General features: G+C 48.5%; 1 protein-coding gene across 2 annotated transcripts in view; it reads left to right on the top strand.

Annotated features, from left to right (window-relative positions):
• Positions 1-1,055: 1,055 nt before the first annotated feature.
• GFRA1 (GDNF family receptor alpha 1) overlaps positions 1,056-25,213 on the top strand; it is a 195,513-nt gene continuing 171,355 nt past the window's right edge. Inside the window, exons 1-4 of one of the 2 annotated variants that reach the window (XM_004579794.2) lie at positions 1,056-1,184; positions 2,130-2,428; positions 3,265-3,558; positions 4,712-4,795. In XM_004579794.2, the coding sequence (XP_004579851.1) occupies positions 2,389-2,428; positions 3,265-3,558; positions 4,712-4,795 (418 nt within the window). In that variant the 5' untranslated portion in view covers positions 1,056-1,184; positions 2,130-2,388. Of the gene's footprint in view, positions 1,185-2,064; positions 2,429-3,264; positions 3,559-4,711; positions 4,796-25,213 lie in introns of those variants that run through there. The other variant, XM_004579795.3, reaches the window with a different exon arrangement.

The following is a 25,213-nucleotide window of genomic DNA, read 5'->3' as shown; positions in this document are numbered from 1 at the left end:
AACTTCAACCAAAGCCCTTGCCCTTTCAATTAACCCCCCTCCATCAAAACCAGCGTTCCTTCTCTTTCCTCCGAGGCGACCCATTGTCTGGCCTGATGGGTTTGTGGATTTGACAGCTGAGCTCACAGACTTCGTTGAAACTCCGTTTCCCGAGAGATGAACTTGGGCATCAACACAGATTCCAAAGACAAGCCCCAAGCCACCACCGCAGCCTGTCCTCTGCACAGGTTAGCGCCTGGAGCCCAGAGCGACTCCCGACGTTGGGAAAGGGGCGCAAAGGTCCAGGACCGGACTCCGGGTGCCACAGGCCACCTGAAAGCAGCCTCTCCCCGCTGGGGGGAGTGTTAACTTCCGCGCGGGTGTGTTGGGATATATGTATCCCAAAGAGAATTTATATATATATTCTCTTTTTAAATGTTCTCTTTAAACAGCCAAGATGGAGGTCAGCTTATAAATTTGTCATTGCCAGGTCTGACCGGGGGTTAAATGCAGTGGGCTGGGGTCTTCGTTTTTTGTCTAGCTCGAGCACACAGGTACAGAGACCATGAGTGATTGAGTGTGTACGTGTGTGTGAATGTGTAAGCGTATGTGTGCATGACGCGGTGGCGGGACTAACGGATGGGCGCATCCGCGACAGTCGCTGGGGCAGGCGGGGCGAGAGAGGGGGTGTGCTTGAGGTACCAAGGCTGGAGTCACCGCCGCGAGTGACGTGGGCAAAAATAAGTTTGTGTTGGGAAGCAGGATCTGGTCCGACTGCGCTAAAAGCGAGTCTGTACGTTGTGTGTGTATGCGTGTGTGTGTGTGTGTCCGAGAGAGAGAGAGAGAGAGAGAGAGAGAGAGAGAATATGTCTGGTAGCACCCACGGCCGGCTGCACAGCGCTACGTGTTCCGCGCGCCAGAGTGCGGGTCCGGGCGCGGGTCCCACTGCCACCGAGCGAGTGCAGCTGCGGCGGCCGCGCACACGGACCCGGGAGAGCACAGGCGGAGCGCGGGGCGGGGGGGGGGGGGGGCGGGGAGCGGCAGGAGCAAGCCGGGCTGGAGATCTTCTTGCCCAGAGAAGCCCGGACTTGGAACCCGCAATCCTCGGCGCCACTTCGAATAAACCACTGATATCCCTAACAAGAATCAGAGTCCTGGGCTCTGCTCGGAAACCGTCCTGGTCTGACAGGGCTCTCCGAGCGCTTGTAGGTTACTGCATCTTTTTGTCTCAGCGCACAGAAAGTGAGCCCGGAAAGGGGAGGAGGGGGCGGGGACACCCCTCCCCCCTTCCCGGGAATAAATAAATAAATAAACTGGCTCCTCGCCGCAACCGGACGCGGTCGGTAGAGTCCAGGTTGGTGGCGTTTGGAGAGTTTTCTCCTTTGGTCGGTTTGGGTGCCCATCGCGGCACCTACCTTCTGTTACCTCTTTTCCTTTTCACAAGCCACCCCCAACTTTGGGGCCGGGGGAGCGCTCGCGGCGCGGGGTTTGCACCTGCCCCGGCGCGCGGAGGCTGGGGCCGGTGGTGTGGACGCGCCCGAGTTCCGCTCGCTCGGCGAGGACGCGAGAGGCGCCGGCGCCCGGGTAGGGGCGCTCGAGCCGGGTTTCGGCCTCAGCCGGGACGGAAGGTTCCGCTCTCTGGCTCTGCTGCCTCTGAGAAGAGGCGAGACCCGGGGAGGGGGGCGGGTAACGGCGACTGAGGTAGCCTTTGGTGGCTTGGGTGGGGAGGGCTGGCGGGCAGAGCGGGCGGACGCGAGGCAGGGGCGGCCAACTTCCCGGGAGAAGGGGCTGCTTGCGCGCCGGGGCTGGCTGGGGAGCCGCCGCCGCCGTGGGCTTGGACTGCAAGCTGCGACCGCTAAGCCCGCGGCTCTGGAAAAGTAACGCTTATTTATTTGCCTGCGTTCAGTCTCTTGGGTTGCACCCGAAAGACAGCCCCTCGGACTTTGGGAGCCCGCATCTCACCTCTCGCAGCCCTCACCGGCGCGCTCCGGAAAATGCGCTCCTGCCCCCACCGGCCGTGTCCCGGGTTGGGGTGGGTCCTCCCGGGGGCGGCGGAAAGTCCCCCAAGGCAGCGGCGGCTGCGGGGGACGGCGGGGAGGCGGTGGGAGGAGGCTCCGGACTCTCATTTCAAAGCGCCCTCTCCCTTCCAGGTTGGGTCGGACCTGAACCCCTGAAAGCGGAACCTCCTCCCGCCCTCGCTCCTGCCGTCCGCCCGGAGCTGAGTCGCCGGCGGCGGCGGCGGCTGACGGAGCGGGAGTTTCGTCTCACGCTGAATGGAGCTGAACTTTGGGCGGCCTGAGGAGCACGACCTACCGGGGATTGCTGCATGCTGAGCGCCCTCGGCGAGACCCACGGCGCCTCCAGCTGTTTTTTTTTTAGCGGTGCGGGGACCAGCTGCGCGCCGACACCATGTTCCTGGCTACCCTGTACTTCGCCTTGCCGCTTCTGGGTAAGTCGAGGCCGCCGGCTGTTTGACCTGACGAGTCTTCCCGCGGGTCCCTCACCGGTGGCCTCTCCGAGAGTAGGGTGTTAAGAGAGGAGAGAGGCGCAAGTTTCATTTTGGGGATTGGGACCTTGAAACCCTGGGCTTGGGAAGTGGTGGCAGCCCGTCGCTGCATCTGGCTCTCCGTGTTGCTTTTTATTTTCTGTTGCTTTTTTCCCTCACACAGCCTGTTGGGAACTAAAGGGGTCCGAACCCCGGGCTGTGCGCCCCCTGCCAGTCCCACGGAGCTTGAGGAGGCGCGCTGGGCGCAGGGCAGGTGGGGTGTGGGCGAGCTTGCGGCTGGGGAAGCAAACTTCGAAGGAAGAACTTTTCCCCTATTAACTTCTGGATGCTTCCAGTTGGACAGTTGTCCTTCCTGCGCCCAGCTCGCTTTCTTCCATTCAAAGCCGCAGGGCTGGGCTAACCCGGGCCCTGGGAGCGCCTTCGCCTAGGGCGGCCACTGTGCCTCAGTTGGCCTGGGGCGGTAGGGAAGTGGTGTGCGGTGGGTAGAGTAGGCTCCGGGGCAGAGCGCTGAAGGCCTGCCAGGCTGAACCTGCACTACCCTCCGCTTACAGGCTGGGTGAAGAAATCTGGCTGCTGAGCCCCAGGGGCTGGGAAATGGACTGTTAGTCTGGGCCAGGGGGTGTGTGGACTTGCTGCCAGCGCCGGGAGCCCGGGAACGCTGACCCAGCATCCTTACCCCGGGGCACGTGTTCTTCCCTCCCAGCCCGCCAATCCCGAACCGGGGCGCCAGGGATCTCCACCTGGCTGGCAGCGCCCATTCCTTCTCCTCTACCCCGCAGACTTGCTGCTGTCGGTGGAAGTGAGCGGCGGAGACCGCCTGGATTGCGTGAAAGCCAGTGATCAGTGTCTGAAGGAGCAGAGCTGCAGCAGCAAGTACCGCACGCTGAGGCAGTGCGTGGCGGGCAAGGAGACCAACTTCAGCCTGGCGTCAGGTCTCGAGGCCAAGGATGAGTGCCGCAGCGCCATGGAGGCCCTGAAGCAGAAGTCTCTGTACAACTGCCGCTGCAAGCGGGGTATGAAGAAGGAGAAAAACTGCCTGCGCATCTACTGGAGCATGTATCAGAGCCTGCAGGGTACGAGCCCACCACCCCTCCCCGACCCTTCCGGAGCAGGCAGGCCAAACCGCCTGGCTGATCTCATACTCTGCTTGCTTCTCTCCAGCTGCAAGTGAGGCCCTCTCATTGGCCCCTAGGGACAGTGGCAGCTGCTGTTTGCAACGGTCAGGCAGCATTGTTGGGCCAGATCCTTGGAATACCCTCAAGGGGGTGGAGGAGCACCCTAAGGAGCTCACTGGTCTCTTTGAAACCTGGCCAAAGGATCCCCCCCAACCTACAGTTTTTCTCCAAGGAGATCTGGCCTGAAACTTTCACTGGCTTCACAGAACAATCCTACAAAGGTTTGCCTTGAGTCTTGCCTGGGGATAGTGTCCCTTTCCTTCCTTCAGTCTATTCTGACATCAGATAAAGTCACAGCAGGCCCAGTAGAACCTTTTCACTCTTGAACCCCTCTTGGATGGGATCAAAGGCAGATTGTGCAAAACCATTTGTCAACTTCGCTGGGTCTTGAACCAGAGGGTGTGGGTCAACCTTGGTTAACACAGAAGTAGTTCAGAGAAAAATCCACTTGCTACAGGGAGCCATTCTAACGGGGATTGTTTGGTCCTTGTTTGGTCCTTAACACAAACCTGGTGCGCAGCCATTCAGTCCCTGCTGCGTCACACCTGCATGGGTGTCATTCACAGGGCTGAACTGGCAGGGACCACCTCCAGGATCTGTCCATGAAAACCTCTTTCGCAGCTGCAGTCTTTGATAGCCAGGACACCTGCTTTCTAACCACAGGCCAAGTTTTGGGAGCAAACAGGAACCAGGGCCTCTTGGGGTCACCTTTCTGCCATTGGTTCCTGGAGGCAAGCAGGTCTTGTGACGTCACTGGCTCTGTCCTCTCTGATTTCGTTCCTTTGCAAAGAGTGGGAGAGTTTTCTGGCAAGATCCAGCTGGGTTGTTTTCCAGTGTTTTCATGGCACTCTGGGGAGAACAAGGACAAGAGGCAGGGGGAGGGAAACAGAAACGAGCGGCCAAATCGATGGATTTGAAATCTTTTGAAAGTTTCAGCAGCTTACACAATCCTAGCATAATTAGAATTCAGATTCCAGAGCAAAAGAAAAAAAAAACCTGCTAGAAATATGTCTGTTTTTAAATTTGAGCCTCATCTTTCTGTTGCCTTTAGGAAATGATCTGCTTGAAGATTCCCCTTATGAACCAGTTAACAGCAGATTGTCAGATATATTCCGGGTTGTTCCTTTCATATCAGGTAAGGAGATTTATACTTCCACTCTGATGTCTTTCTGCCTGCTGGAAATCCATTGGCTTGCATTCTCTTTGGCTCTAAATAGTGTAGAAGGAGATAGTTGAATGGCACAGTGTTTCTGGGAAATTAGAAGGATGATGATAATGAAGAGGCAGAATGCCTGGAGATGATTGTATGACTTAAAAGTAATTCTAAATGAAGTAATGTGGTGTGGTGGTTTGGAAGGGATTGGAGGGAGGGGACTTGGCAGTGTTTTTTTTTCCCCAACATTAAAATGTGATTGGCCAGCTCTTGCACAGGGAGTGCCACTTTTGTCTCTAGGTGGCAATCGTATTCTCTTCTTACTGCATACCTTGCTCTGAGCCTCCCTGGCACTGGCGCTTGTTCAGAGGGTCCCACTCACTTTATGAGACGGCTGCGGATAGTCTTGGATTGCTGGAGAATTTGGGATGAAATCCCTTGTCTGCCTTTGATTTGCCATTTGTTAACAGTTCTCCTCTTTCCGATTTTTTTCTTTTTTGCTGAGTGGGAAAGTACAGTTAAAAGCGAATGTGCTCCTGTCCTGGTGGCCCCTTAATAGTTGTCTCCCTTCCCACGGTTTTAGTCTCTGCTGTCTCCTTTGGGTTTGGAAGTGAACTTTGTTCTAGACTGAAGTTTTGCATAACATCTGTATTCAGACAGCCCATAAATAATGAGCAAAGCTTGTAATTTCTTTTAATGACATACAGATTGTAGACTGACGTCTATTTTCAATCAGAACATTTTCTCAAGTGTATATAGCTATCACAGATTATATGTTTCAGTGGGTCGAGATGGTGGTTAATGTTGAATTTGATTCTAGAAGATGTCTTGTTGCTTGTGAGTGTCTTCTGGTATTGGGTATTTTTTATGTTTGCCTGCAGAAAAGCCACAGAGCTGAGAAAATATGTATGCACTGATGTTGTGTGTAGATGTATTATGTGCAGATTCACGGGCCAAATATCCGCAGAGTACCTACTATGTCCTGGTTGGCCCTGAGCCAGTTATACTCCCTCCTCATGAATCTTAGAAGCAGCCAGCGGCTGACATTTATTAAGCTCTTATTATATGCCAGGCACTGTGTTAAAAGCTTTGCATCATTACCTTATACAATCATCATCAAGTGCTTTTTAGATAATTATTATTTCCATTTTAAAGACGAGGAGATTGAGGCGTAATGACATTAGGAAACCAGCCCAAGATCACAGAGCTTCTCAGTGGGAGAATCAGAACCAAAACCGAGGTTTGTTTGATTCTCTTGGAATCTCTTCCCATTGCAGCTGGCAGTTTGGTCCTCCTGTTTGTAGGATAGTCTTGCCTGGGAGTTCATCAGAAATGTGGAGGATCGGCGCCTCCCCGGACCTGCTGAGTCATCACCTGCATTTTATTTAGAGCCCAAGGCTGGGATCTTCGTAGACACCTCAAACTTGAGAAGCACTGCTTCTCAGTTTGCTGCCTTTTGTTTCAACAGAGTGTGTGTTTGTGTGGATGAGTGTGTTTTGGGATAAGACAGGAGTTCAAGTTTAGTATAAGAGTCACTCCTCTATCGTCCTCCTACTGTGTTCTGTCTTTCTGATTCTGCTAAGGGAAATGCTTAGACAGTGGAGGAAAGATGTGCACGTTAGTGCGCTGTGTGAGAGCAGGTCTATAGGAACTAGGATGCTAGATGGCTCATGGGATTCTGCAGGTGAACTTGACCTTCCTTGTGCTTTCGAGGGGTGGTGCCTCTTACCTGCTGCTTGCCTTTTACTCCTCCTCCTCTGTTGTGTCTGGAAGAGTATGAGCTCCAGTAGACAATGGGAACAGAGGAAGTGGGAAAGGAATAAGGGCCATTTGGGTTTTAATTCCAGAATTGCTGGGAGCTATGGGATCCTTAGCAAACTCATTTTCCCCCCTCTGGGCTGCTCTTTGCTTGTTGGTATAATAAGGCAATTGGAGTAAATAATGTCCAGTCCCAGTAGTCTGTGGTTCTGAGGGAAGATTGAGGTCACCTCCAGAAACCATCCATTGTGCTCTCACGTTGCCCCTTCAATCCTCCATTCATTTCTGTGGCTGAAATGCTGTGGTCATTCTCATTGGAATTTCTTTTATGAGCATTGGGCATTCTTTGGATGGACCATGTTTCACGGCTTCATTTATAGAGCCTCTCAGCTGCATTTCTTTACATGGCAAATAGATCCTGAATTCGTGAGACCCATCCTGCCAAGAACCCAGAAGTCAAAGTGAATTAACCAGAGCCAGAAGGCCCTGTCTGGAGCTCCATTTTGTGTCTCAAGGGGATTGAATTTAGGCTCCAGCTCTAATGAGCTGTGACCTCTGACAGGGGCTGTGTTCCGTAAGTGAGTATAGTAAAGCCAAATGGAGCTGGAGAGGTTTTCAGTTATTGAATAATGCATATTATTCAGATTGGCCTTTGTCGAATGGAGAAGGACAGAGGAGCTGGATGATAAACAATGATTTTCATGGTTTGAACTGAGTTTCCAGAACATCTCTCCTGTCTTGAAAACCTGTCAGAAGAAATCATGGGCAAAATAGGGTCTCTGCCTTTTATGGCTGAGGGAGCAGCTGGAGTTTCCATATTTGGATTTCTCTGCCCAGTGTTAAGAGTGTGTTTATCTACACAGTCAGGATGAGTCCGCTCTTCCCCTGAATAGGCTGCATTCGACTTTCTTACTTGGCCATTTTCTTTGGATGCCTCAAGCCCTCAGCCATCTTTGCTGCTGTTTAGCTGTTAGCCAGTTGCATGGCTGTGTGGTATGATTGTCAGTGGTTGAGCAGGAACAAGGAAGGGCACAAGCATCAGGTAGAACCTGGAGGTAAATGTGTGTGTGTGTGTGCTGGAGGAAAAACCAGTTCGGTGAGGATTAGATGGAAGGTTGGGAGGTGGGGGTGGCCCTCAAGGAAGCCACTTAGCTAAGTCCTTGACCTCTCTGAGTGTATGCATATTGTGTGTGTGTGTGTGTGTGTGTGTGTGTGGAGAGAAAGACAGAGAGATCCTTTATTTGCTGATTCACTTCTTAATTCACCCCCTTACATGGCCTCAGTGGCCAGAGCTTGGCCAGGCAGAACCAAGGAGAGTTGAATTCCATTTGGCCTCCCATGCAGGTAGCAGAGACCCTAACTCTGGGGCCATTTTTTTTTTCTACTTTCCCAGGTATATTAGCAAGGAGACAGATGGGAATTGGAACAGGCAGGACTCGAACTGCTGCTCCTATGGGCAGATACCTGCTGAGCTGGCTTAACACAGTATGATACAGCTTTGGCCCTGCCAGCATGCTTTTTAAGAATCTGGAATATGAGGACTGAGTGGAAACACCCAAAGTAAAATGGGCACCAGTTCAAGGCCAGGTGGTGCAGAGAAGGGAGCCAGGAGGGCAGAGCTGTGTGGGTTCTTGGAAGCTCTGAGGCAGAAGCTGAGCTGTGGTGTTAAACATCTGCATCTTTCCAACCACAGCTCTGCCCTTTAACTTTGCTTCTGCCTCCCTTTTGCTTCTTGCTCAAAGCTCACGGAATGGCAAAACTAAATATTGCTTTGAAAGGCTGAAGGAGCTGTTGGCAATTTTTTTTTCTGCTCTCTGGAGGTGGGGAACAAAACAGGGAGAAATTTTATAAACATAATATGTGCCAGGAAAGGCTGGAGATGGAGGATCCAGAGACATGAATGTTTCCTGGGCAGCCAGAGACAAAAAGGGCTCCAAGCTTCCAAAGGATTGATTGGGAGATTGGATTTTGCAAAGCAAAGTCAAGAGATGCCAGAGTCCTCTCCAGTAGACTCAGAGCTATTGTGTACAGGTGTCAAGGGGAGATTGTGGGGACAGAAGAGTTTTAGAAGTTCCAGCATTCTGGTATTGGCCATCATTTTCTTTCTAAGACTTGGACCTTCCTAGGAAATCAGGATCTTGAGATGGTAAACCTAGACTCTTCAGTCTGCACCCATTTTCTGAAAGATGTGATGAATCATTAGCCATGATTAGCATTTCTTTGTTGATGTATCATCATGTTTATGTCACTATTTTTAAAAAGTTTTATGAAAAAAAGAATTTCAGTGTCAGCTTTGTGGTGTAGCAAATTAAGCTGCTACTTATAATCTGAAATCCCTCATTGAAGTGCCTTTTGAGTCCTGGCTGCTCCACTTCAGATCCAGCTCCCTGCTGATGTGCCTGGGAAAGCAGTGGAGGATGGCCCAGTTGCTTCGGCCCCTGTCATCCATATGTGGGACCCAGATCAAATTCTGGAATCCTGGCTTTATTTTGGCCCAGCCCCAACCACTGTGGCCATTTGAGGAACGGACCTAAAGGTGAAAGATTTCTGTGTTTCCATCTCTGTTGCTCTTCCTTCCAAATAAATGCATAAATATGTGAAAGAATGAGGTTGACTTGTTAGATATGAGCGTTAAAATGACATCAAAAACTGTCTCGTTAAGTCGTGATGACAAAGGAAGCGTTGCAGATCCCAGTTGTTAGGGGTGTGCGTGTATGGGACTGCTCTCTAAAAGCAGTTTTATGATTGTTTCATTCCTATATTTGTGAACCCTCATTGGCTTCCTGTTATATGCTATGGCATATGGCAGACTCCTTAACATGGCATCGGAGGCCCTACATGCCCTGGCCTCACCTTCCTTCTTAAAACCCCACACCACTCTCCTCAAGCTCCCAGAGCTTAATCATCTCCCTATACATTTAATGCACATTGTTCTTTCTGGACCTTTGCACATGATCTTGCCTTTGCTTGGGAACCTTCCATCAGTTCTTGGAATCAAGATCTCACTGAGACTTCCCCAGGCAAACGCTTCCGTTTGGAACTTCCTTGTATTGCACATGAAGTGACTGTACATCCCAGCACAGGAGAGAACCGGTTTATATATCTACCTTCCCCACTGTAAAGTCAGGTGTTTGTTTGTGGTAGAAAGTGTCTGTTCAAAACCAACCATCATTCTTGGTCCCACACAGGTGTCCCTTGAGCTGTGTGTAATGTCAGAGAAGAAGGGTCTTTAGAAATCTGTCCACACTTCTGCTTTTTCAGAGAGGGGAGCAGTTTGGCCGGAGTCACACCGGTTGGGGGTGGCCTTAGCAACCTTTCCCATGATGTGGTACTGTTGGAGAGCAGGCCGAGGGTGACCTTTCTCTCTGCCTGCTCTCTGGACAAATTTGACTCATTCCTGGGACCTCAGCTACTGCTTCTACTCATGACTCAGAGAGTTCCCTCCTACTCTACCCTCTCATAAATTTGACATTCCAGTATTGTTTCCAGATGAGCCTTGGATTGCCTCGTTTGGCTGTGTCTCACCTCAAACTCAACATGTCCAAAACGGATCTTATCTTTCCATTTTCCTCCCTACACCCTTTCTTTTGTCTATTCAAGATGGGAAGCATCTTGTATAATTGCATTAACATCTGCTTCCTCATCTAAGTAGGAAGTTGTGGGGTCGTTATCCCTCCCTCGGTTGGCCCATCCCCAGCTCTACCAGAAGTAGGTGCTACCTTCACAGGGTTTCCCATTCCCTGAGTGTTACTCACCTTGTCTGCCAGCTGAACTTCACATGTTTTTTTTTTGCTGACCACCATTGTGTCATATTTCTCCTGGTTCCACCTCGGCTCTTCATTGCTAGGACTCATCTTTGTATCTAGGTGGCTTGTAGGCATGTGCTGCTTGCTGTCAGCATCTCTTCACCAGCTCTTTGATGACCTCTGTCTCACCCCGTCACCTCGTGTCATAGATGAGACAGATTGAACGACTGCTCTTCCAGTTCCATGCCTATGGAGTAAAGCCACAAACTCTGGCGTTCCACTACCCAGGTTCCTGGGTTGTAAAATGGGGTGATGAAAACAGCGACCTTAGAAATGGTTGTGTATTGAAGGTGTTCTGTGTAAAACCTGTGTCCTAATGCCTGAAGAAGACTTGGTGGTGGCAGATCGCAACCTTCGGCCGCTCTGTGCTAAGGGCTGTTCACTGTCGGCTGACTGTTCACTCTGAGCCTGGGCCTGTAGAACTTGCTGGTGGAACAATTCACTCTACATCTTGGAAAGGAAAGGCTGCTCATAAACTACCTCGGAAACATCCATCCTCTCTAAAAGGCCCCAGAGGAAAGTGCTGCCTCTAAATAAGCCAGCTTGAGCCTGCCTTAGTCTTTGGGGAGGCCCTTTCTGCTTCCCGCTCTGAGTTCCTTTGGTGCTGTGGACCCTGCTCTGTTCCGTGATGGGAGACAGGTCGGCTGCAGCTGGCGATGGCTCTTTCCGTGTTTAAGATGCTGGTGAGCAGCCTTGCCTTCTCAGCTTGACTGATTCCCGTTCCTCTAACCTCTCCCCATAAATCTTCTTGGCGACGCCCCTCATAGCGGGAAGAATTACTGCTCCCTGTGAAGGGCATGCCTTAAACCCCGGAGACGCTTTCGCCTCCAAAGGCTCTGCTAAGCACACTTACATTTCACTTTCACAGACCACTACTTTTGGTTTTTATTCTCTCTCCCCCGCCCCCCCGGTGAGCCATTTTTATTGGAAAGCAGTAGGAAATTACAAAAGTAAAACAGGCAGGGAAATTGCGCTCGTTCAGGACCCTCCCACCTCAAGAGAACTACTCCACACACACCTTGCATCTTTTACACAAAACTGGTTTATCAGTATTACATATATACATATTTAAACAAAAAACACAATCATACTTTATACGCATTTGCTTTTTTTTTTCTAACCTGTTGATGGCCCAGATAAGCCGAGTCTTTGTATTACTGGCCACTTCCTCTGAAGGCAACATTTTATTATTTAGGTTAAATGTTAACCTCAAGAAGTTTCATGAATGAAGTAGCATAGGATTTGTTGTATCTGCATACTTCTGGGCCAGGCCTGAATGTCCCAGTGGAGGGTGTGAAGGTGGAGAGGACTGTTTTTGTGTAGAGTTTCTGTAGGTCCTGTTACTAGAAGATGGGAGATAAAACATCGGTGAGTGACAGGTAATTGCATGAACTGAAGATTGTTACAAGCTGCAAAATTATTTATAGCCCGTATGTCTGTCCTCATTCCTCTTAAGTGTTTCTTTCTGCCATCTCTTGATTTTTCTGCTGTTGAAGCTTGTGCTTTTCAAAGGATGTCCGGCTTTTGCTCTCTGGGACACAAAACAAGATTCTCAGGGATTATATGGTTATGGGAAATCTTAGTTCAGGAGTCAGGAGCCCTGTGTTCCATTTCAAACTTTGCCCTGAACTTTCGGGTAACCTTGAACTAGTGTCTGCTCTACCCATTGTGTGAAAAGCGTTGGACTAGAATCATCCTCCCTTCTGGAAAGTTTTGTATATTGAATCTTATGTTAACCTGGGACTTACTGCTTTGTTTCTGGTATTTCCTTCATGCCAAGGAAACTTGTAATACGCACATATATAGCTCCTATTGATAGAATGCATAAAGCATCTCTTATTCAGTGTCTGCCTTACTTTGAACTAGCCTGCATTTAAGGCATCTTATTTGAACACATGGAATAAGATAAAGCTTTAAAACTATAAATGGAAAAAAAGAGAAAAGGGTAAACTGGGAATAGGAATGAAAAAGTGTGGAGTAAATGCAATGGATGAACCACATGCCATACAATTATATTTAAATGAACCAAGTGGTCAGAAGTGCTGTGTTTTCTGTTGAGCAATAAATAAAATCACTGTAGATGCAGTAGGACTTTTGGAGGTCATGTTCAATCCCCTATTTTACAGATAAGAAAACTGAGACTTCTGTAAATTTATAAGACAGGTGAATGAATATAAATTGTCTAGGACAGTGATGACAAGTGAAATTAGGTGTGTGCTTATTTTTCAATGGATATTTGAAATTGTCCGGATCCTGGCCAGGGCCCACCTCCTGCCAGCTGACACATCTGGGTGCCCTCTGGTCTAGAACACATGGATGCTCTGCAGTTGAGGTGAGAGGCAGAACCTCCAACTTCAGCTTTGGGTTAAGCCTGTAGTTGTCCATTGTCTTGGAACAAGCGTTCGTGAATTGGTACCTGGCAACAGGGACCAGCCGTGGGAACATTCATTTTCATATCCTTTCGGTCCCCTTCAGAGTTGTCTGCAAGGAAAAATGAGAGCATATTTGTTGCTTTAAGCCTCCCAATCCTCAGATTAAAAAAAATTAATCTTGGATCTGGAATTTTTTTTTCTTTGTTACAGAAGCTAACCACTTCCTGTAATTTAGAGACTCAACTGGCTGGGTCAGTAGTGAAAACGAATGGGTGATTTGCATAAGGAGCTAATTTATTATGTCCCCCTGGGCATTTCTTTCATCTCTGTTCCCATTCTAATTAATGTTCTAAGAGGCTCTATCACCGAATCAGAAATTAGGGGTGAAGGCAGCCATTGTTAACCTTTATTATTAGGGATTTTTATCTTCTGTGATCTTGTAACCATTTTCTTTTCATCTCTAGGATTTACATGGCCAGGGCTGCTATGTTTGGAGAAGAGATTTTAGGGGTGTGCTCTTTTATGATCTTTCTTCAAATAGTAGGTTGTTGTAAAAATAAAAATGACTCAGGGCTGCTTTGCTACCACGGACAGATTTGCAAAACATATAGAAGGGTACAGTGGCAGAAGCAGAGTGGTTTCTAAATACAGATCCTCGAGAATGTCTATATAAACATGCACACACACTCCTACACACTGATTTAGATATGTTATGTGTCTACCTGCTCGAGAGTGCTGGCGTTTATGATGTGTCTAAGTGTGGATGTCTGTAACATCAAATATTTTGCTTCTGAATGATCTTCTTTGACATGTGTTGCAGTCGATCCTGGCTGTGACAAAGGCAGCTGTGTGTGAGCGACTATGACACAGCTGAGGAAGGCATGAGAACAAGCAATTTCTTCGAAAATCAATTGCAATTTACTCCTACTAAATTGGCCGAAGGTCCACCCAGTCCAATCATTAGCATACGACAGACTTTTAATCATTTGGTCAAATGGCCTATTTTTGGTCGAACACACTGGGTCTTCTCCAATCGTGCGGTCTGATTAAAGAGGGAGGCCAGTGAGGAGTAGTGGGGTCCCTCCATGGAGCCCCTTCTGTGTGTTCCACACTGAACGGCCTGTGTGTAGACAGTATTTCCTTCTGGCCCCCTCCACGCTAAAGCTAGATCTTTTGCCTTTTGATTTCAGAGAGGTCGAGTCACTTTCTCTGAACCACACAGCTGATGTTTAAGAGAGCTCCTGTTGTTCCTGTTGTTCCTGTGTCCCTGCTGCGTTCACACACTGGGGTCCTTTACCAAGAAAGAAATGTCTGGTCTCCTCTGTCCTGCCTGGATTCAGCCACTCCCTCTCAGTCTTCCATCTTCATAAAACGCTGTTTGTCAGTGGGCCTTTAGAGCTGAATTGTAAACTGATACTTATTATTTTATTGTTTAGCCCTGCTTTCTTAATTGACAACCAAAATCCAGAACACACACACTATTAAGATCATTCCTGTGGAACTGCAGAAATATTAACCAAAGAAGCAATTTCTGGATTGTATCTCTTTTCATTTCAGTATGAGATGGAAAGGCTTCTAAACTAGAACAGAATGCCTTAGGCCATTTTTTTTATTTTGTCATGTTGTCATATAAATAGTGTTATTCGGTGGGAAAGAAAGGAATACCTAGTTTAGGCCCAGTTTCAGGTGACCTACTATGCTGTTCATTTGTCTTCCAGCATGCTGCCACTGCTCCTCCTTACGCCCCTTGAATTGTCTGAGAAGCACCAGGCTGACTGGTTGGCCTTTGCACATTACTGTTTTGTGTATGGTTAATAATGTATGAAAATAAGTATTGATTACATTCTTTGTAAGAATAAGCCAGCAGGTTTCTTAAAGCCCATGTTTATGAAATGTTTCATTGATCTCTGCTACTATGAGTTTCAAATAAACTCTTGATGAGGAAGAGTCTAGGAAATCCCTGAATTCCAGAGCCCCCAGTGGAGCCACTATCATCTGCTAACCTTAGGAATGGCAGGTGGCGTTTGCATGGCAGTGACCAGGATGGATCAGCAGCTGGGAGAGGCATTCAGCTTCTCCTCTTATCCCTGCGTAGTGCAGAAGGAAAGTGAAGGTGGACCTGGAAACTTGTCTGGGGGCACTCACCCCGGGAGTGGAGGAACTGGCATTCTCATCTGAAAGTCTGGCTCTGTAACACACGCTGTGGTGCCCTTGGGGTGTCCTCCTACACAACAAGAGAAATGTCCCTTATATGTTAGGGCCATGTTCTGCAAGAAGGCTTGGTAGGCATGTTTAGTTCAGTGATATCACATATGAATGTGAAATGCGTAATACATGGAACATAACATTATACCTCATCTATGTTTTATATGTTTATCTTAGAATGAAGAGAAGAATTGGTCAACTTCTGTGATCTCTCCGTTCTTTTTTTTACTTTTTCTATGTGACACAATTTCATTCTTGCTAAGATCCTCAGATTATTTCTTGAGAATGTGCTATGTGCACAGTGGGAGGGCTAGATGACTCAGAGATCAACAGGACCCTGTTGGTGCCTTCCAACAATGCTCTTTCTTGCTTTAGGGACAGAAGTAAAAAAAAAAAAAGTTATGGCAGATGAGTACAACTCTGCATGAAGCCTAGCTGTGGCTATAGAAAGGAAATGACCTGTGGTAGTTGTGGGTTGGAGAAGACCTGCAGAAGGAAGGCTTTGAGCTGGGTTTTATGGAGAGATTTGGTAAACAGAGATGGTAAGGGAGGATATTGTAGGATGAGATAACATCTTTAGTAAGGGTATAGGGCATCCAGGATCCTAATGTTAGGCTGTGGGCAGTGAGTGCCAGGGATGAGGAGGGTGGGTGGAAAGTTGGGCAGAGAGGCAGATTTGCCACCCTTGGGTTTGGTCTCTGTGTTAGTGAACCAAGGGAATAGGGGTGGCTAAACATTTTAGCACTGCTGGGATTTTTTTAGGCCAAATCCTATGAAATCACCATTTTATAAATTCCAGACAAATTCACCTTAATATACGCTTGTGTCATGAGAGCACACATGGAGGTTCTAGAAGCTTCTAGACAGGAGAGCCACATAAGGGTGTCTGCTGCAAAAAACTAAGACTGGGAACGCCCTACTGTGGGCCCCAGCTCCCAGGGGCAGGGGAAGCTTGTCTGTGAGAAAAGCTGTCCAAGGCTGCAGAATGTGAAGGTCAAGTGCAGCTCGCCATACTTGGGCAGTTGTCCCTGAGACTGCCTACCCTGGGTGTCTGGAAGGCAGGTGCCTGGCAGGTGGGAGCTGAAGGTAGCTGCAGAGCTCAGAGTTAGCTGACAGGACTGCCGGAGGTGGAGTCATCTGGAATCAGGTCCTGGCAGGCTTGGATCCTAGGAGGCCAGTTGCCTTGTGGTAAGAAAAAGGAGGTTTCTGACCAAGTTTACTGGGACCCTGTAGACCTTGAGTGATGGGGCTGTTGAAGAAGCCTTCCCTGGTGGGCACTGCCCAATGTGGACAGTTGGCTGTGACCTGCCTTTTTGAATGGCCCTGAACCCTACACTGCTCTCTGTCCTGGACTCAGCGTGGATTTCTGTTTTCTTATGGGGGATGGGGAGGACAGTGGCTTGGGCTGGTTGACCCTGCAGGCCAGGGCTTTCCTCCTGTCCAGTCACACACACACACACACACACACACACACACACACACACACTTGTTTTTCCACTTGTTTTCTGTTTACTGTTTTTTTTCATCTGGCTCCCCAGTCTTCTGTCTCCCTTGGCTATTGTGTCTAGGCCAAATTCTGCACTTGATTGAGAACATTTCGTAAGGGTGTCTGCATAACAACGCGAATGTTCTCAGTGCAGGGAGTTGTCTTAATTGAAAGCGATGCCCGCTAACCCCAGGGCATGCCTGGTGAGGGCAGGATGAGGAGGGAGGGCTCCTGGGACCTCAGCCAGTAATTACCGCCCTGCAGAGCTGCTTCCTCCAAGCTGCTGAGCCCTCCCTGCCTGGCCTTTCCTTAACTCCTGACACTGTTTTTATGGCCTTGGTGGGGTTGGGCTGGGCAGAGGGAGAGTTCCCCTTTTTGCCTAGGATGAAGACATCCAGAGCCAGGGAGCATCACTGGACAAGAAGGCAACCAGGCAGCACCTGTGCTGGTTCCAGAGCTTGGTGCAGGGATGGGCAGGGGCCAGGGATGAGGTTCTGATGCACCAAGGAAATCAGGCCACGTGGGAGGGCCCAGAGGTCAGGGATCTTGGTGTTGAATTTCATATTCCAGCACTTAATAGCCATTATAAAACAGGTGAAGTGAAAGTCCCAGTATTCCTGTACTCTTTGTGTAGGTGAGGTAACAGTATCCAATCTATACGGTTGTTGGAGGTAACATGTAGACAATGTGTAGCCTTTTGGGACACTTCTGGCCTGCTTTGGGCAGTGGGAGGTGAGTAGGGCAAGCATCTCCCTTTTATATGTGTTCTAATTCACTTCCTTCTCCCCTTCCCTTCTTTTATTAGCAGGAAACAGAGTAAACTGTTTCGATGTAGGTAGGTTTTTTCTGCTCTGGCAAAATAAGAAGGAAATAAAGCCCAGTGGTCCATACCTGAAATGCCAATCACCACTTCCATTCAGTAAGTAGCTTTGATTACAGGCTGTCTAGGTACAGGTGTCTCATGTTCCCTGTGCCAGTCGTTGAGGGTGGGAGGGAGGTTGGTGAGCCAGGCATACACCCAGGCCAGTGAAACGCATGGGAGTGAGAAAATGGAGGAGAGAAGAGAAGTAAGGTGTAGGAAAGAAAGTTCTGGAAGGAAATGGCAGAGACTAGAGAAACGGGATGAGGGGAGGAGATTCCAGGTAAGCCAAGGAATGTCTGTGGGAAACGGATGTCTTCACCAGCGTGGAAAATCAACGTTGCATCTGCTGGCCGGATGTAAGCACTGTGGAAACTTATTTTTTTCCTCCCTGATTATTCTCAGGAATGCTTAAAAAATATAATGTTTGCAAACAAAGTAAAAACAGTTGAAGCATTGTTTTCTATTAGCAGTATGAGGTTCACTGACTATGAGTATTTTTTCATTCTTGTCTTCCAAATTGTAATTTTAAAAGATGAGGCATTTCATATTCAAGAGTTTCCTTTGACTGAAATAAATTATTCATTTCTACTCTGTTTCAGAAACAATGAACATAATACTTAATGCATCACAATTAAGCGGGTGTAGCTTCATCTAAAATTATGTTGCATGCGTTTGGGTGGCAGACAGAGCAGTGTATCCTATATCTTGTCGACATTTGCTCCTCAGAAGCAAAGCAGAAAGAGGCAGAGGCCCAACAATGTGTATGCTTTATGCCTTCTTCGAGTGGTGGAGGAGGGGTGGCTTAACCCAGGCGCCTTGCTCCTGACATTCCACAGCTGTTGGTGGCTGTGTCACTTGGCTGAGACTGTGAACTTATTGCCCCTAGATCTTGCGCATGGGGTCATGTGAGGGTCAGAATTTGTGAGGGTCACCCATTTATCTCAGTCCCCTTTGTTTGCACTGGAGATCCTTCCAGAATCCTCTCCTAGAAGGGCATTGCCCGGACATTACTTCCTTTTTGGACTTAGCGGCAGCCCTGTCTTGAAACCTGGCTGGCTGGGGAGAGGGACGCTAGCTAGGGATGTACCTCTGGTTCACTCTTGCTGTAATAAGGTTCCCTCTGGGGAAGGTGGACATGTGTGTATGGAGCACCAGGGTCTTCTGCCAGCCTCAGGGTATGGCTGTAGTGATTCTCCCGCACTATTTCTGCCACAGGATCTAGCTTGGGATCAGAGGCAGAGCTGGCTGTGGCTGCAGAGAGCAGGTGTAAGAGCGTCCCTTGTGAAATTTACTTTCTGCTGGGTGCCCATTAGGAGGGTATAAGATACTTCCCTACTCTGTGGTGTCTAACTCCCACAGAAGCCCTGGTTGTTATTTTGTGATGGAGGTGAAGGTGTTATTCATTTTTGACATAAAAGGAAATCAACAGAGAAGTGATCTGGCTACCTGAAGCTGTACAGCTACTTGGGCCTAGAGCCTGAATTTGAGCCAAGTTTGTCTACCCACTTGCAAAGACAGCTTCTTGCACGCTGTCTTGCCTGTTGCCTTGTTGTTTTGAGGGATGGGTCAAGAACAAAAGCAGCTAAGCAAAAGATGGATTCTCAGCAACCTTTGATCTAATCATTTTGTATTTTTTAAAAATCTATTTATTTATCTATTTATTTGAAAGACAGAATTGCAGAGAGAAATAGATCTTTATCTGCTGATTCACTCGCCAAATAGCTGCTGTGGCTGGGCCTGGACCTGGTTGAAGCTGGGAGCCCAAAGCTGCAGCTGGGTCTCCCGTGTGCTTGTCCCTGTGCTTGGCTCATCTTCTGGTGCCTTCCCTGACACATTAGCAGGGAGCTGCATTGGAGGTGAAACAACTGGGAATTGACCCGGATTTCATTTGGGATGCTGGCATCACAGGCTGTGCCACAATGCTGACCCCAACTGTTTTTCATTTGACAATCAAAAACCAACATCTCTATTGCTTTAGAAAAACATAGGAAAAAAAAAGTGCCGGCCCTGGTTAAGTGTGTTCACCACCTTCCCCAGCTGGCCTGTGGGGGCTTCGGAATGTGTGTAGTTTTTAACTTCCACCAAGGTGCTGGCGCTCCTCACCCCTGAAGTTCCTGCGTTCTGTGGTCTGTGATTGCTCAGCATCAAGGAGCCCTCATTTAGAACATATCCAGCAAGCTGTCGGCTGGGCAGTCCCACCTCGCCATCACCCAAATGTGTGCCCCCGCTCACGTGAGCCTGGGAAACGTGGAGGCAGCATGGTAGCAGAGGTGTAGTGGAGTAGTGTGGATCTGGAGTCAGATCTGGGTCTGACTTTGGCTTCATCATTTTGTGGCATAGGCAAGTCGTTTTCTTGCTTCACCTCTCAGGTTGTGAAAAGTAGATGGTGCCTACTGTGAGAGTCAGTGTCAAGACCAACTGTGTGTTGTGAGATGTGTTGATGTGGAGGGACCTGCCAGCTCAGAACTTCTTACTAAGAATCAAAAGGGAGGGGCTGATGTTGGGGTACAGCACGTACAGCCTTCTTTTATAACACCAGCATCCCATGTCAGAGTACCTGTTTGAGGTCCTGCTACTCGGCCTGCTGTCCAGCTCCCGGCTAATATGCCCAGGAAAGTGATAGAAGATGACTCAAGCACTGACTCCCTGCCGCCATGTGGGAGATGGGAGTTCTTTGCTCCTGGCATCAGTCTGGCACAGACTGGCACAGTCTCCTGGCACAGACTTGACTTCAGTGTCCCTGATGGAAATGCTTTTTCTGATTCTTTTTCTCTCCTTCTCTGTAACTCTGCCTTTCAAATAGGTAAATGCATCTTTTGAGTCTCCACCACCACCAATACAAAAATAAAAACAAAAACAACAAAGCCTTCCTAAAAAAGCCTACATTGCATGGCATCCAAGGAAGAGTAACGGTCCCTGTGCATGTCCTCTGAGCTGTCCAGGACAGACTTGGCAAAGCGTTATCTCATACTTGGTGGCTGCTGCCCCAAGGCCTCCAAGGACACTTGAATTTGGCATCCCGAGTTGCGTAACAGCTCCTGGCTTTGCATGCGAAATAAAGTGACCCCATCATGCAGTAGGTGCCAACTTGATTTCTCACTTATTGCAAGATGCAGCCTTGCCTTCTGTTTCATGAACTTGCCTGAATATTCCTCTAGCCTGGCAGAGCTGCTGTGATGTGGTACCTCAGCATGGGCAAAACACTGGCCTGTTCCTCCACACCCTCACCTTTCATTAAGGGAGAGTGCAGTTGATGTGGATAGAAATAGCCTTGCAGGAGAAGGCTGTTGGAAGAGCCGGGCTGCCACTCCTGTCATGGGCAGGCATAGGCAGGCTGGGCCCTAGGGGAGGCTGGTGGCTGTAGGTTCCCAGGCAGGGTGAGAAGCTTGAGGTGAAGGCAGAATTTTCCTCCTAGGAGCAGACGAAATAGCGATTTAGATAAGCACTCTGACGTGAGCCTTAAATGCCCAGCAAATATTTACCCTGGGTACAGAACACTCGCAAATGTTATTTAGAAAACCTTAAAATAGAAGATTTTGTATGCAGGGTTTTATATTTGGTAATTGTAGAGAAAAAAAAAGAGAGAAGCTTGGTTTCCAGTCTCCGAACCTTCCATTTAATAAGTTATTTTAACCTTTTGTTAGACCCTTCTGTCCCTCTCTGTTAAGTAGTGTACTTAGGCCATCTCAATGATTCTGCCCCAGCAATCTCAGGCATTTATTCAGTCACCGTCCCATTGTGGGGGTACATGCCTTTCTGAGTGACACGCTGTAACCCATTACTGCCCCACATGGATGTCTTGGTTGGAAATTGTACTTCTGCTTGATGATTTTCTTCAGGAACTTCCTGGTTCTGACCTGCCATGTGCTGCTCGTCTGTGCTTTGTCAAGGGTCCTTGGATGATTTTTTCCTTTAGTTCATTAACAAATAGCTTCCAAGCCAACGTTGCCATTGTGCCCGTCCTGGGAACGTTAGCATGGACAAGGCAGATAGGCCCCTGAACCAGTGAAGTCTGATAGGAATGATGAAATATGTTACAACAAATGACTATAATTGCAGTCAGAGCCTCAAAGAGAACAGACCAGTCTGATGGTGAGTAGAGGGGACAGGGGTGCTCTGATTATGCAGGAAAGTCTAAAGGGCCTCTCTGAAGACCCAAATGATGAAGGGTAATTGGCCACTGTTTGCAGAGCTCAGAGGTTCCAAGGTGGGAAAAATCCTGGTGCACTACCCAGAAACAGGGCCAGGGTGCTGCAGTGGTCTGCTTCTGCTACCATGAACAGGAGCTGAGTGATGGGAACCAGCAGTTAGTGTCGTCACCTGCATGCAGCGTGCAGGCTTTGAACATGGAAGTCTTAAGTCAACGTTCTCTATGAGTTTTCCTATTGATGTGTCTCATTTAAAAAAAATGTTTATTTATATCAGAAAGGCAGATACACAGAGAGCAGGAGATACAGAGAGAAAGATCTTCTGTCCACACTGCTTCACTCCCCAAGCAGCCACATGTCCAGAGCCGAGCCAATCCAAAGCCAGGAGCCAGGAGCTTTTTCTGGGTCTCCCACATGGGTGCAGGGTCCTAAGGATTTGGGCCATCCTCTATTGCTTTCCCAGGCCACAGGCAGGGAGCTGGATGGGAAGTGGAGCTGCTGGGATTAGAATGGGCACCCATATGGGATCCTGGTGTGTGTATGGCAAGGATTTTAACCACAAGGATTTTAACCAGGCCTGACTTTCTTTTTCTTTCTTTCTTTCTTTCTTTCTTTCTTTCTTTCTTTCTTTCTTTCTTTCTTTCTTTCTTTCTTCCCTTCCCTTCCCTTCCCTTCCCTTCCCTTCCCTTCCCTTCCCTTCCCTTCCCTTCCCTTCCCTTCCCTTCCCTTCCCTTCCTTCCCTTCCTTTGACTCACTTGATATATTTTACAGGCAGAGTTACAGTGAGAGAGAAGGGAGACATACAGAGAGGTCCTCTCTCTCCTGGTTCATTCTCCAAATGGGTGCATGGGCCAGGCTGAAGCCAGGAGTTTCTTCCAGGTCTCCTATGTGGTACAGGGTCCAAAGCAATTGGGCAATCCTCTGTTGCCTTTCTAAACACAATAGCTGGGAGATGAATCAGAAGTGGAGTAGCTGGTACTTAAACCAGTGCCCAGATGGGATGCCAGCACTGCAGGCAGCCACTTAACCCATTAAGCTACAGTGCCAATCTCTCTCTTCTCTCCCTTCTCTCTTTCTCTCTCTCTCTCCTTCTCTCTTTAAATGATAACCTGAAGGAAGAACATTTTATAGAATTATCTGTGTGGAAGAAGTTTTTGCGATCACCAAGTATGAATGTGAACAGGATGTATGTCAGCATCAGGGACCAGAGTGGTTAGGACACTTGTTAGAAGATGCAGTGGTTGTTGAGCAGGGACTCCGCATCCCCTCGACTCTCCTCTGCTGGCTGATGCAGTTGTGTGCACATCACACAGGCGTGAGGACAGTGATAGTCCAGGGGTGAGGATTTCCCTCCTGCAGGTGTCTCTTTTCCTCAGAATATTATATCCTGGCCTTACTGTGTCATCCTCTCTCCCCTGAAAGTACATTCATACTCTTTCTTTTTAAATGTTTGTTTTTGTATACTTGAATGGCAGAGTGACAGAGGTAAAGATAGAGGGGGGAAGCGAGGGGAAGGAGGAGAGGGGGAAAGAGAGAAGTGAAAGTCTTGCCACCCGCTGGTTCACTCCACCAGTCCACTCAACAGTCAAGGTCAGGAGTTCTGTTTGGTCTCCTGCATGGCTGGCAGGGGTCCAAGTGCATGAGTCACCACCTGTTGCCCTCCATGATATATTAGCAGAAGCCTGGATTGGAAGTAGAGTAACTGGTGCTTGAACCAGGCACTCTGATGTGGGGTGTGGGCATCCCAAGTGATGGCTTAAACAGCCGCACCCAAGCCCTGTCCTGGAGAGCAGGCCCTTTCAGCCACTCTGCTTTTCTTGCTGCTCCTCAAATGCATCTAGCTTGTTCTGTATCACACGCTTTACCTTTGCTCCTCCACTTCCCTTCCCCTTCCAAGAATATTCTTCATGATCTTTACTTTGCTGATTCTTACTGCTCAATCTAGAGCTCTTCCAAATTCTGAAGATTTCACCCTTATTCCTTCATCACAAGACACTTCACCATCCAAAAATGATTCTACTGACTTACTTATTTGTCCCTTTCACTAGAATATCAGGGTGTGTAAAAGCAAAGACCTGCTCTGGCTTGATCACATCTCTGTTCCTAGTCTGAGAAAACCACAGTTTGGGCACCAAGTAGAATTCTGTTGAGTGAGTCCATGAATGAAAGAATGTGCAATGAGGGGAACCAAGCAGGTGCAGGTGGGTCATGAAGGACCTGCTGGTGCCATTGTCTCAGTGAACTAATACAGAAGTGGCCTAGCTTACATCCTGCTTGAGAGAGCTGTCAGATTTCTTTCTTTCATGGGTGACAGAAACACTCTTCAAAGGGACTTAGATGATAAAGAGAGTTTGCTGGTTCTTAGACCTTGTAAGAAGCCCAGGTCTCTGACTAGCGCTATTGTTAAGAATGCAATTACTCTTAATCTCCAAGTCTTCAGTCCTCCCCTTATGTTGGAAGCCTCCTCCGTGGGGTTGAGTGACATCTCCCCGCAGCTTTCTGTGCTGTCCTTGTGGTTAAAAACAAGCCACAGAGTTTCTGTGCCTCACTGCCCCATATCATCCCGAACTAGGTCCCCAGTGACAGATGAGAGAACGGAGACCAAAGATAGACTTGGCCCTGCAGTGACAGAGGTTTTAAAAAGTTTTTATTTGAAATTCAGAGTTACAGAGAGAGAGAGAGAGAGAGAGAGAGAGAGAGAGAATGAATCCATCCTCTGGTTCACTGCTCATATGGCAGCAGTAGTCAAAGTTGGGCCACGCCAAAGCCAGGAGGCAGGAGCTTCTTCTAGGTCACCGGTCCACGGTGTTGGGCCATCTTCCACAGTTTTTGCTAGGATAGTGATGGGGAGCTGGATCAGAAGTGGAGCATCCAGGATATCAATTATATAGGATACTGGTGTTGCAGGCAGCTGCTTTAGCTGCTATACCACAATGCAAGCCCCTCTCAGGACGTTTATAACCTAGCAGGGGATGAGACACAAATATAGTAACAAGTTAAAGTGTCAGAAGTGCTGACCGGGAGAGGCAGATGTTGTTGGGAGAGCCTGTGACAGGAACAGACTTGATGAGGACTGGAAGAATGTTCCAGAAAGAGAAAGGGAAGGGGCTAAAGGTGTGGACATGGGGGAGACACAGGAAGCCAGTGCGAGATGAGGCAGGAGAAGTCACCCTAGGCTTGCGGGAGCTGGCAGGAAGGAGTGGCAGCACACCTGGCATCCGGGGGCAGGCCTGTAGGATTTCCTCAGCCCACTGTCATTGTCACACTTGTGCAGGACCTGTCACACTCATCTGGGAGCAGGACAGGTGCTGGCAAACTTTTTTGGGAGAATCGCATTTTCTTGGGCTGCACCTTAAGGCACCACCCTCAACTTTCTCTCTTGCAATCTGGAATTGAGTCCTTTTTACTTTGGGCGTTTTGTCTATTTGAGAGCATGCTTCCAGGAGGGGACTGTGGCCAAAATTGAAAAGCAACTCACTTTTGGTTGGTCTCATTTCCCCTAAACTGTGGAAAGGAAATTTGAGACTGCTTGAACTGAAGCGCCCAGGGTTAAAGTGTGGAGACTGAGATGTGAATTCCTGGTGAGTGGAGGACCTAGCCTAGGTGGCCTTTTCGTTTCCATCCCTGCAACTGCTGCCCTAACCCCATCCAGATCATGTTCCTGAACTTCAGGACCACAGCAGATCTGGTTGGATGTAGCCCATGAAACATACATCTGTTCTCCCCCAGTTGACTGGAAATTATGGCTTCAGGTCACATAGCC

The sequence above is a fragment of the Ochotona princeps genome, chromosome 13, assembly GCF_030435755.1.
Source record: "Ochotona princeps isolate mOchPri1 chromosome 13, mOchPri1.hap1, whole genome shotgun sequence".
NCBI classification, from domain to species: domain Eukaryota; kingdom Metazoa; phylum Chordata; class Mammalia; order Lagomorpha; family Ochotonidae; genus Ochotona; species Ochotona princeps.
The sequence above is the reverse complement of the archived record's forward strand: the minus strand, read 5'-3'. Positions and strand labels throughout refer to the sequence as shown.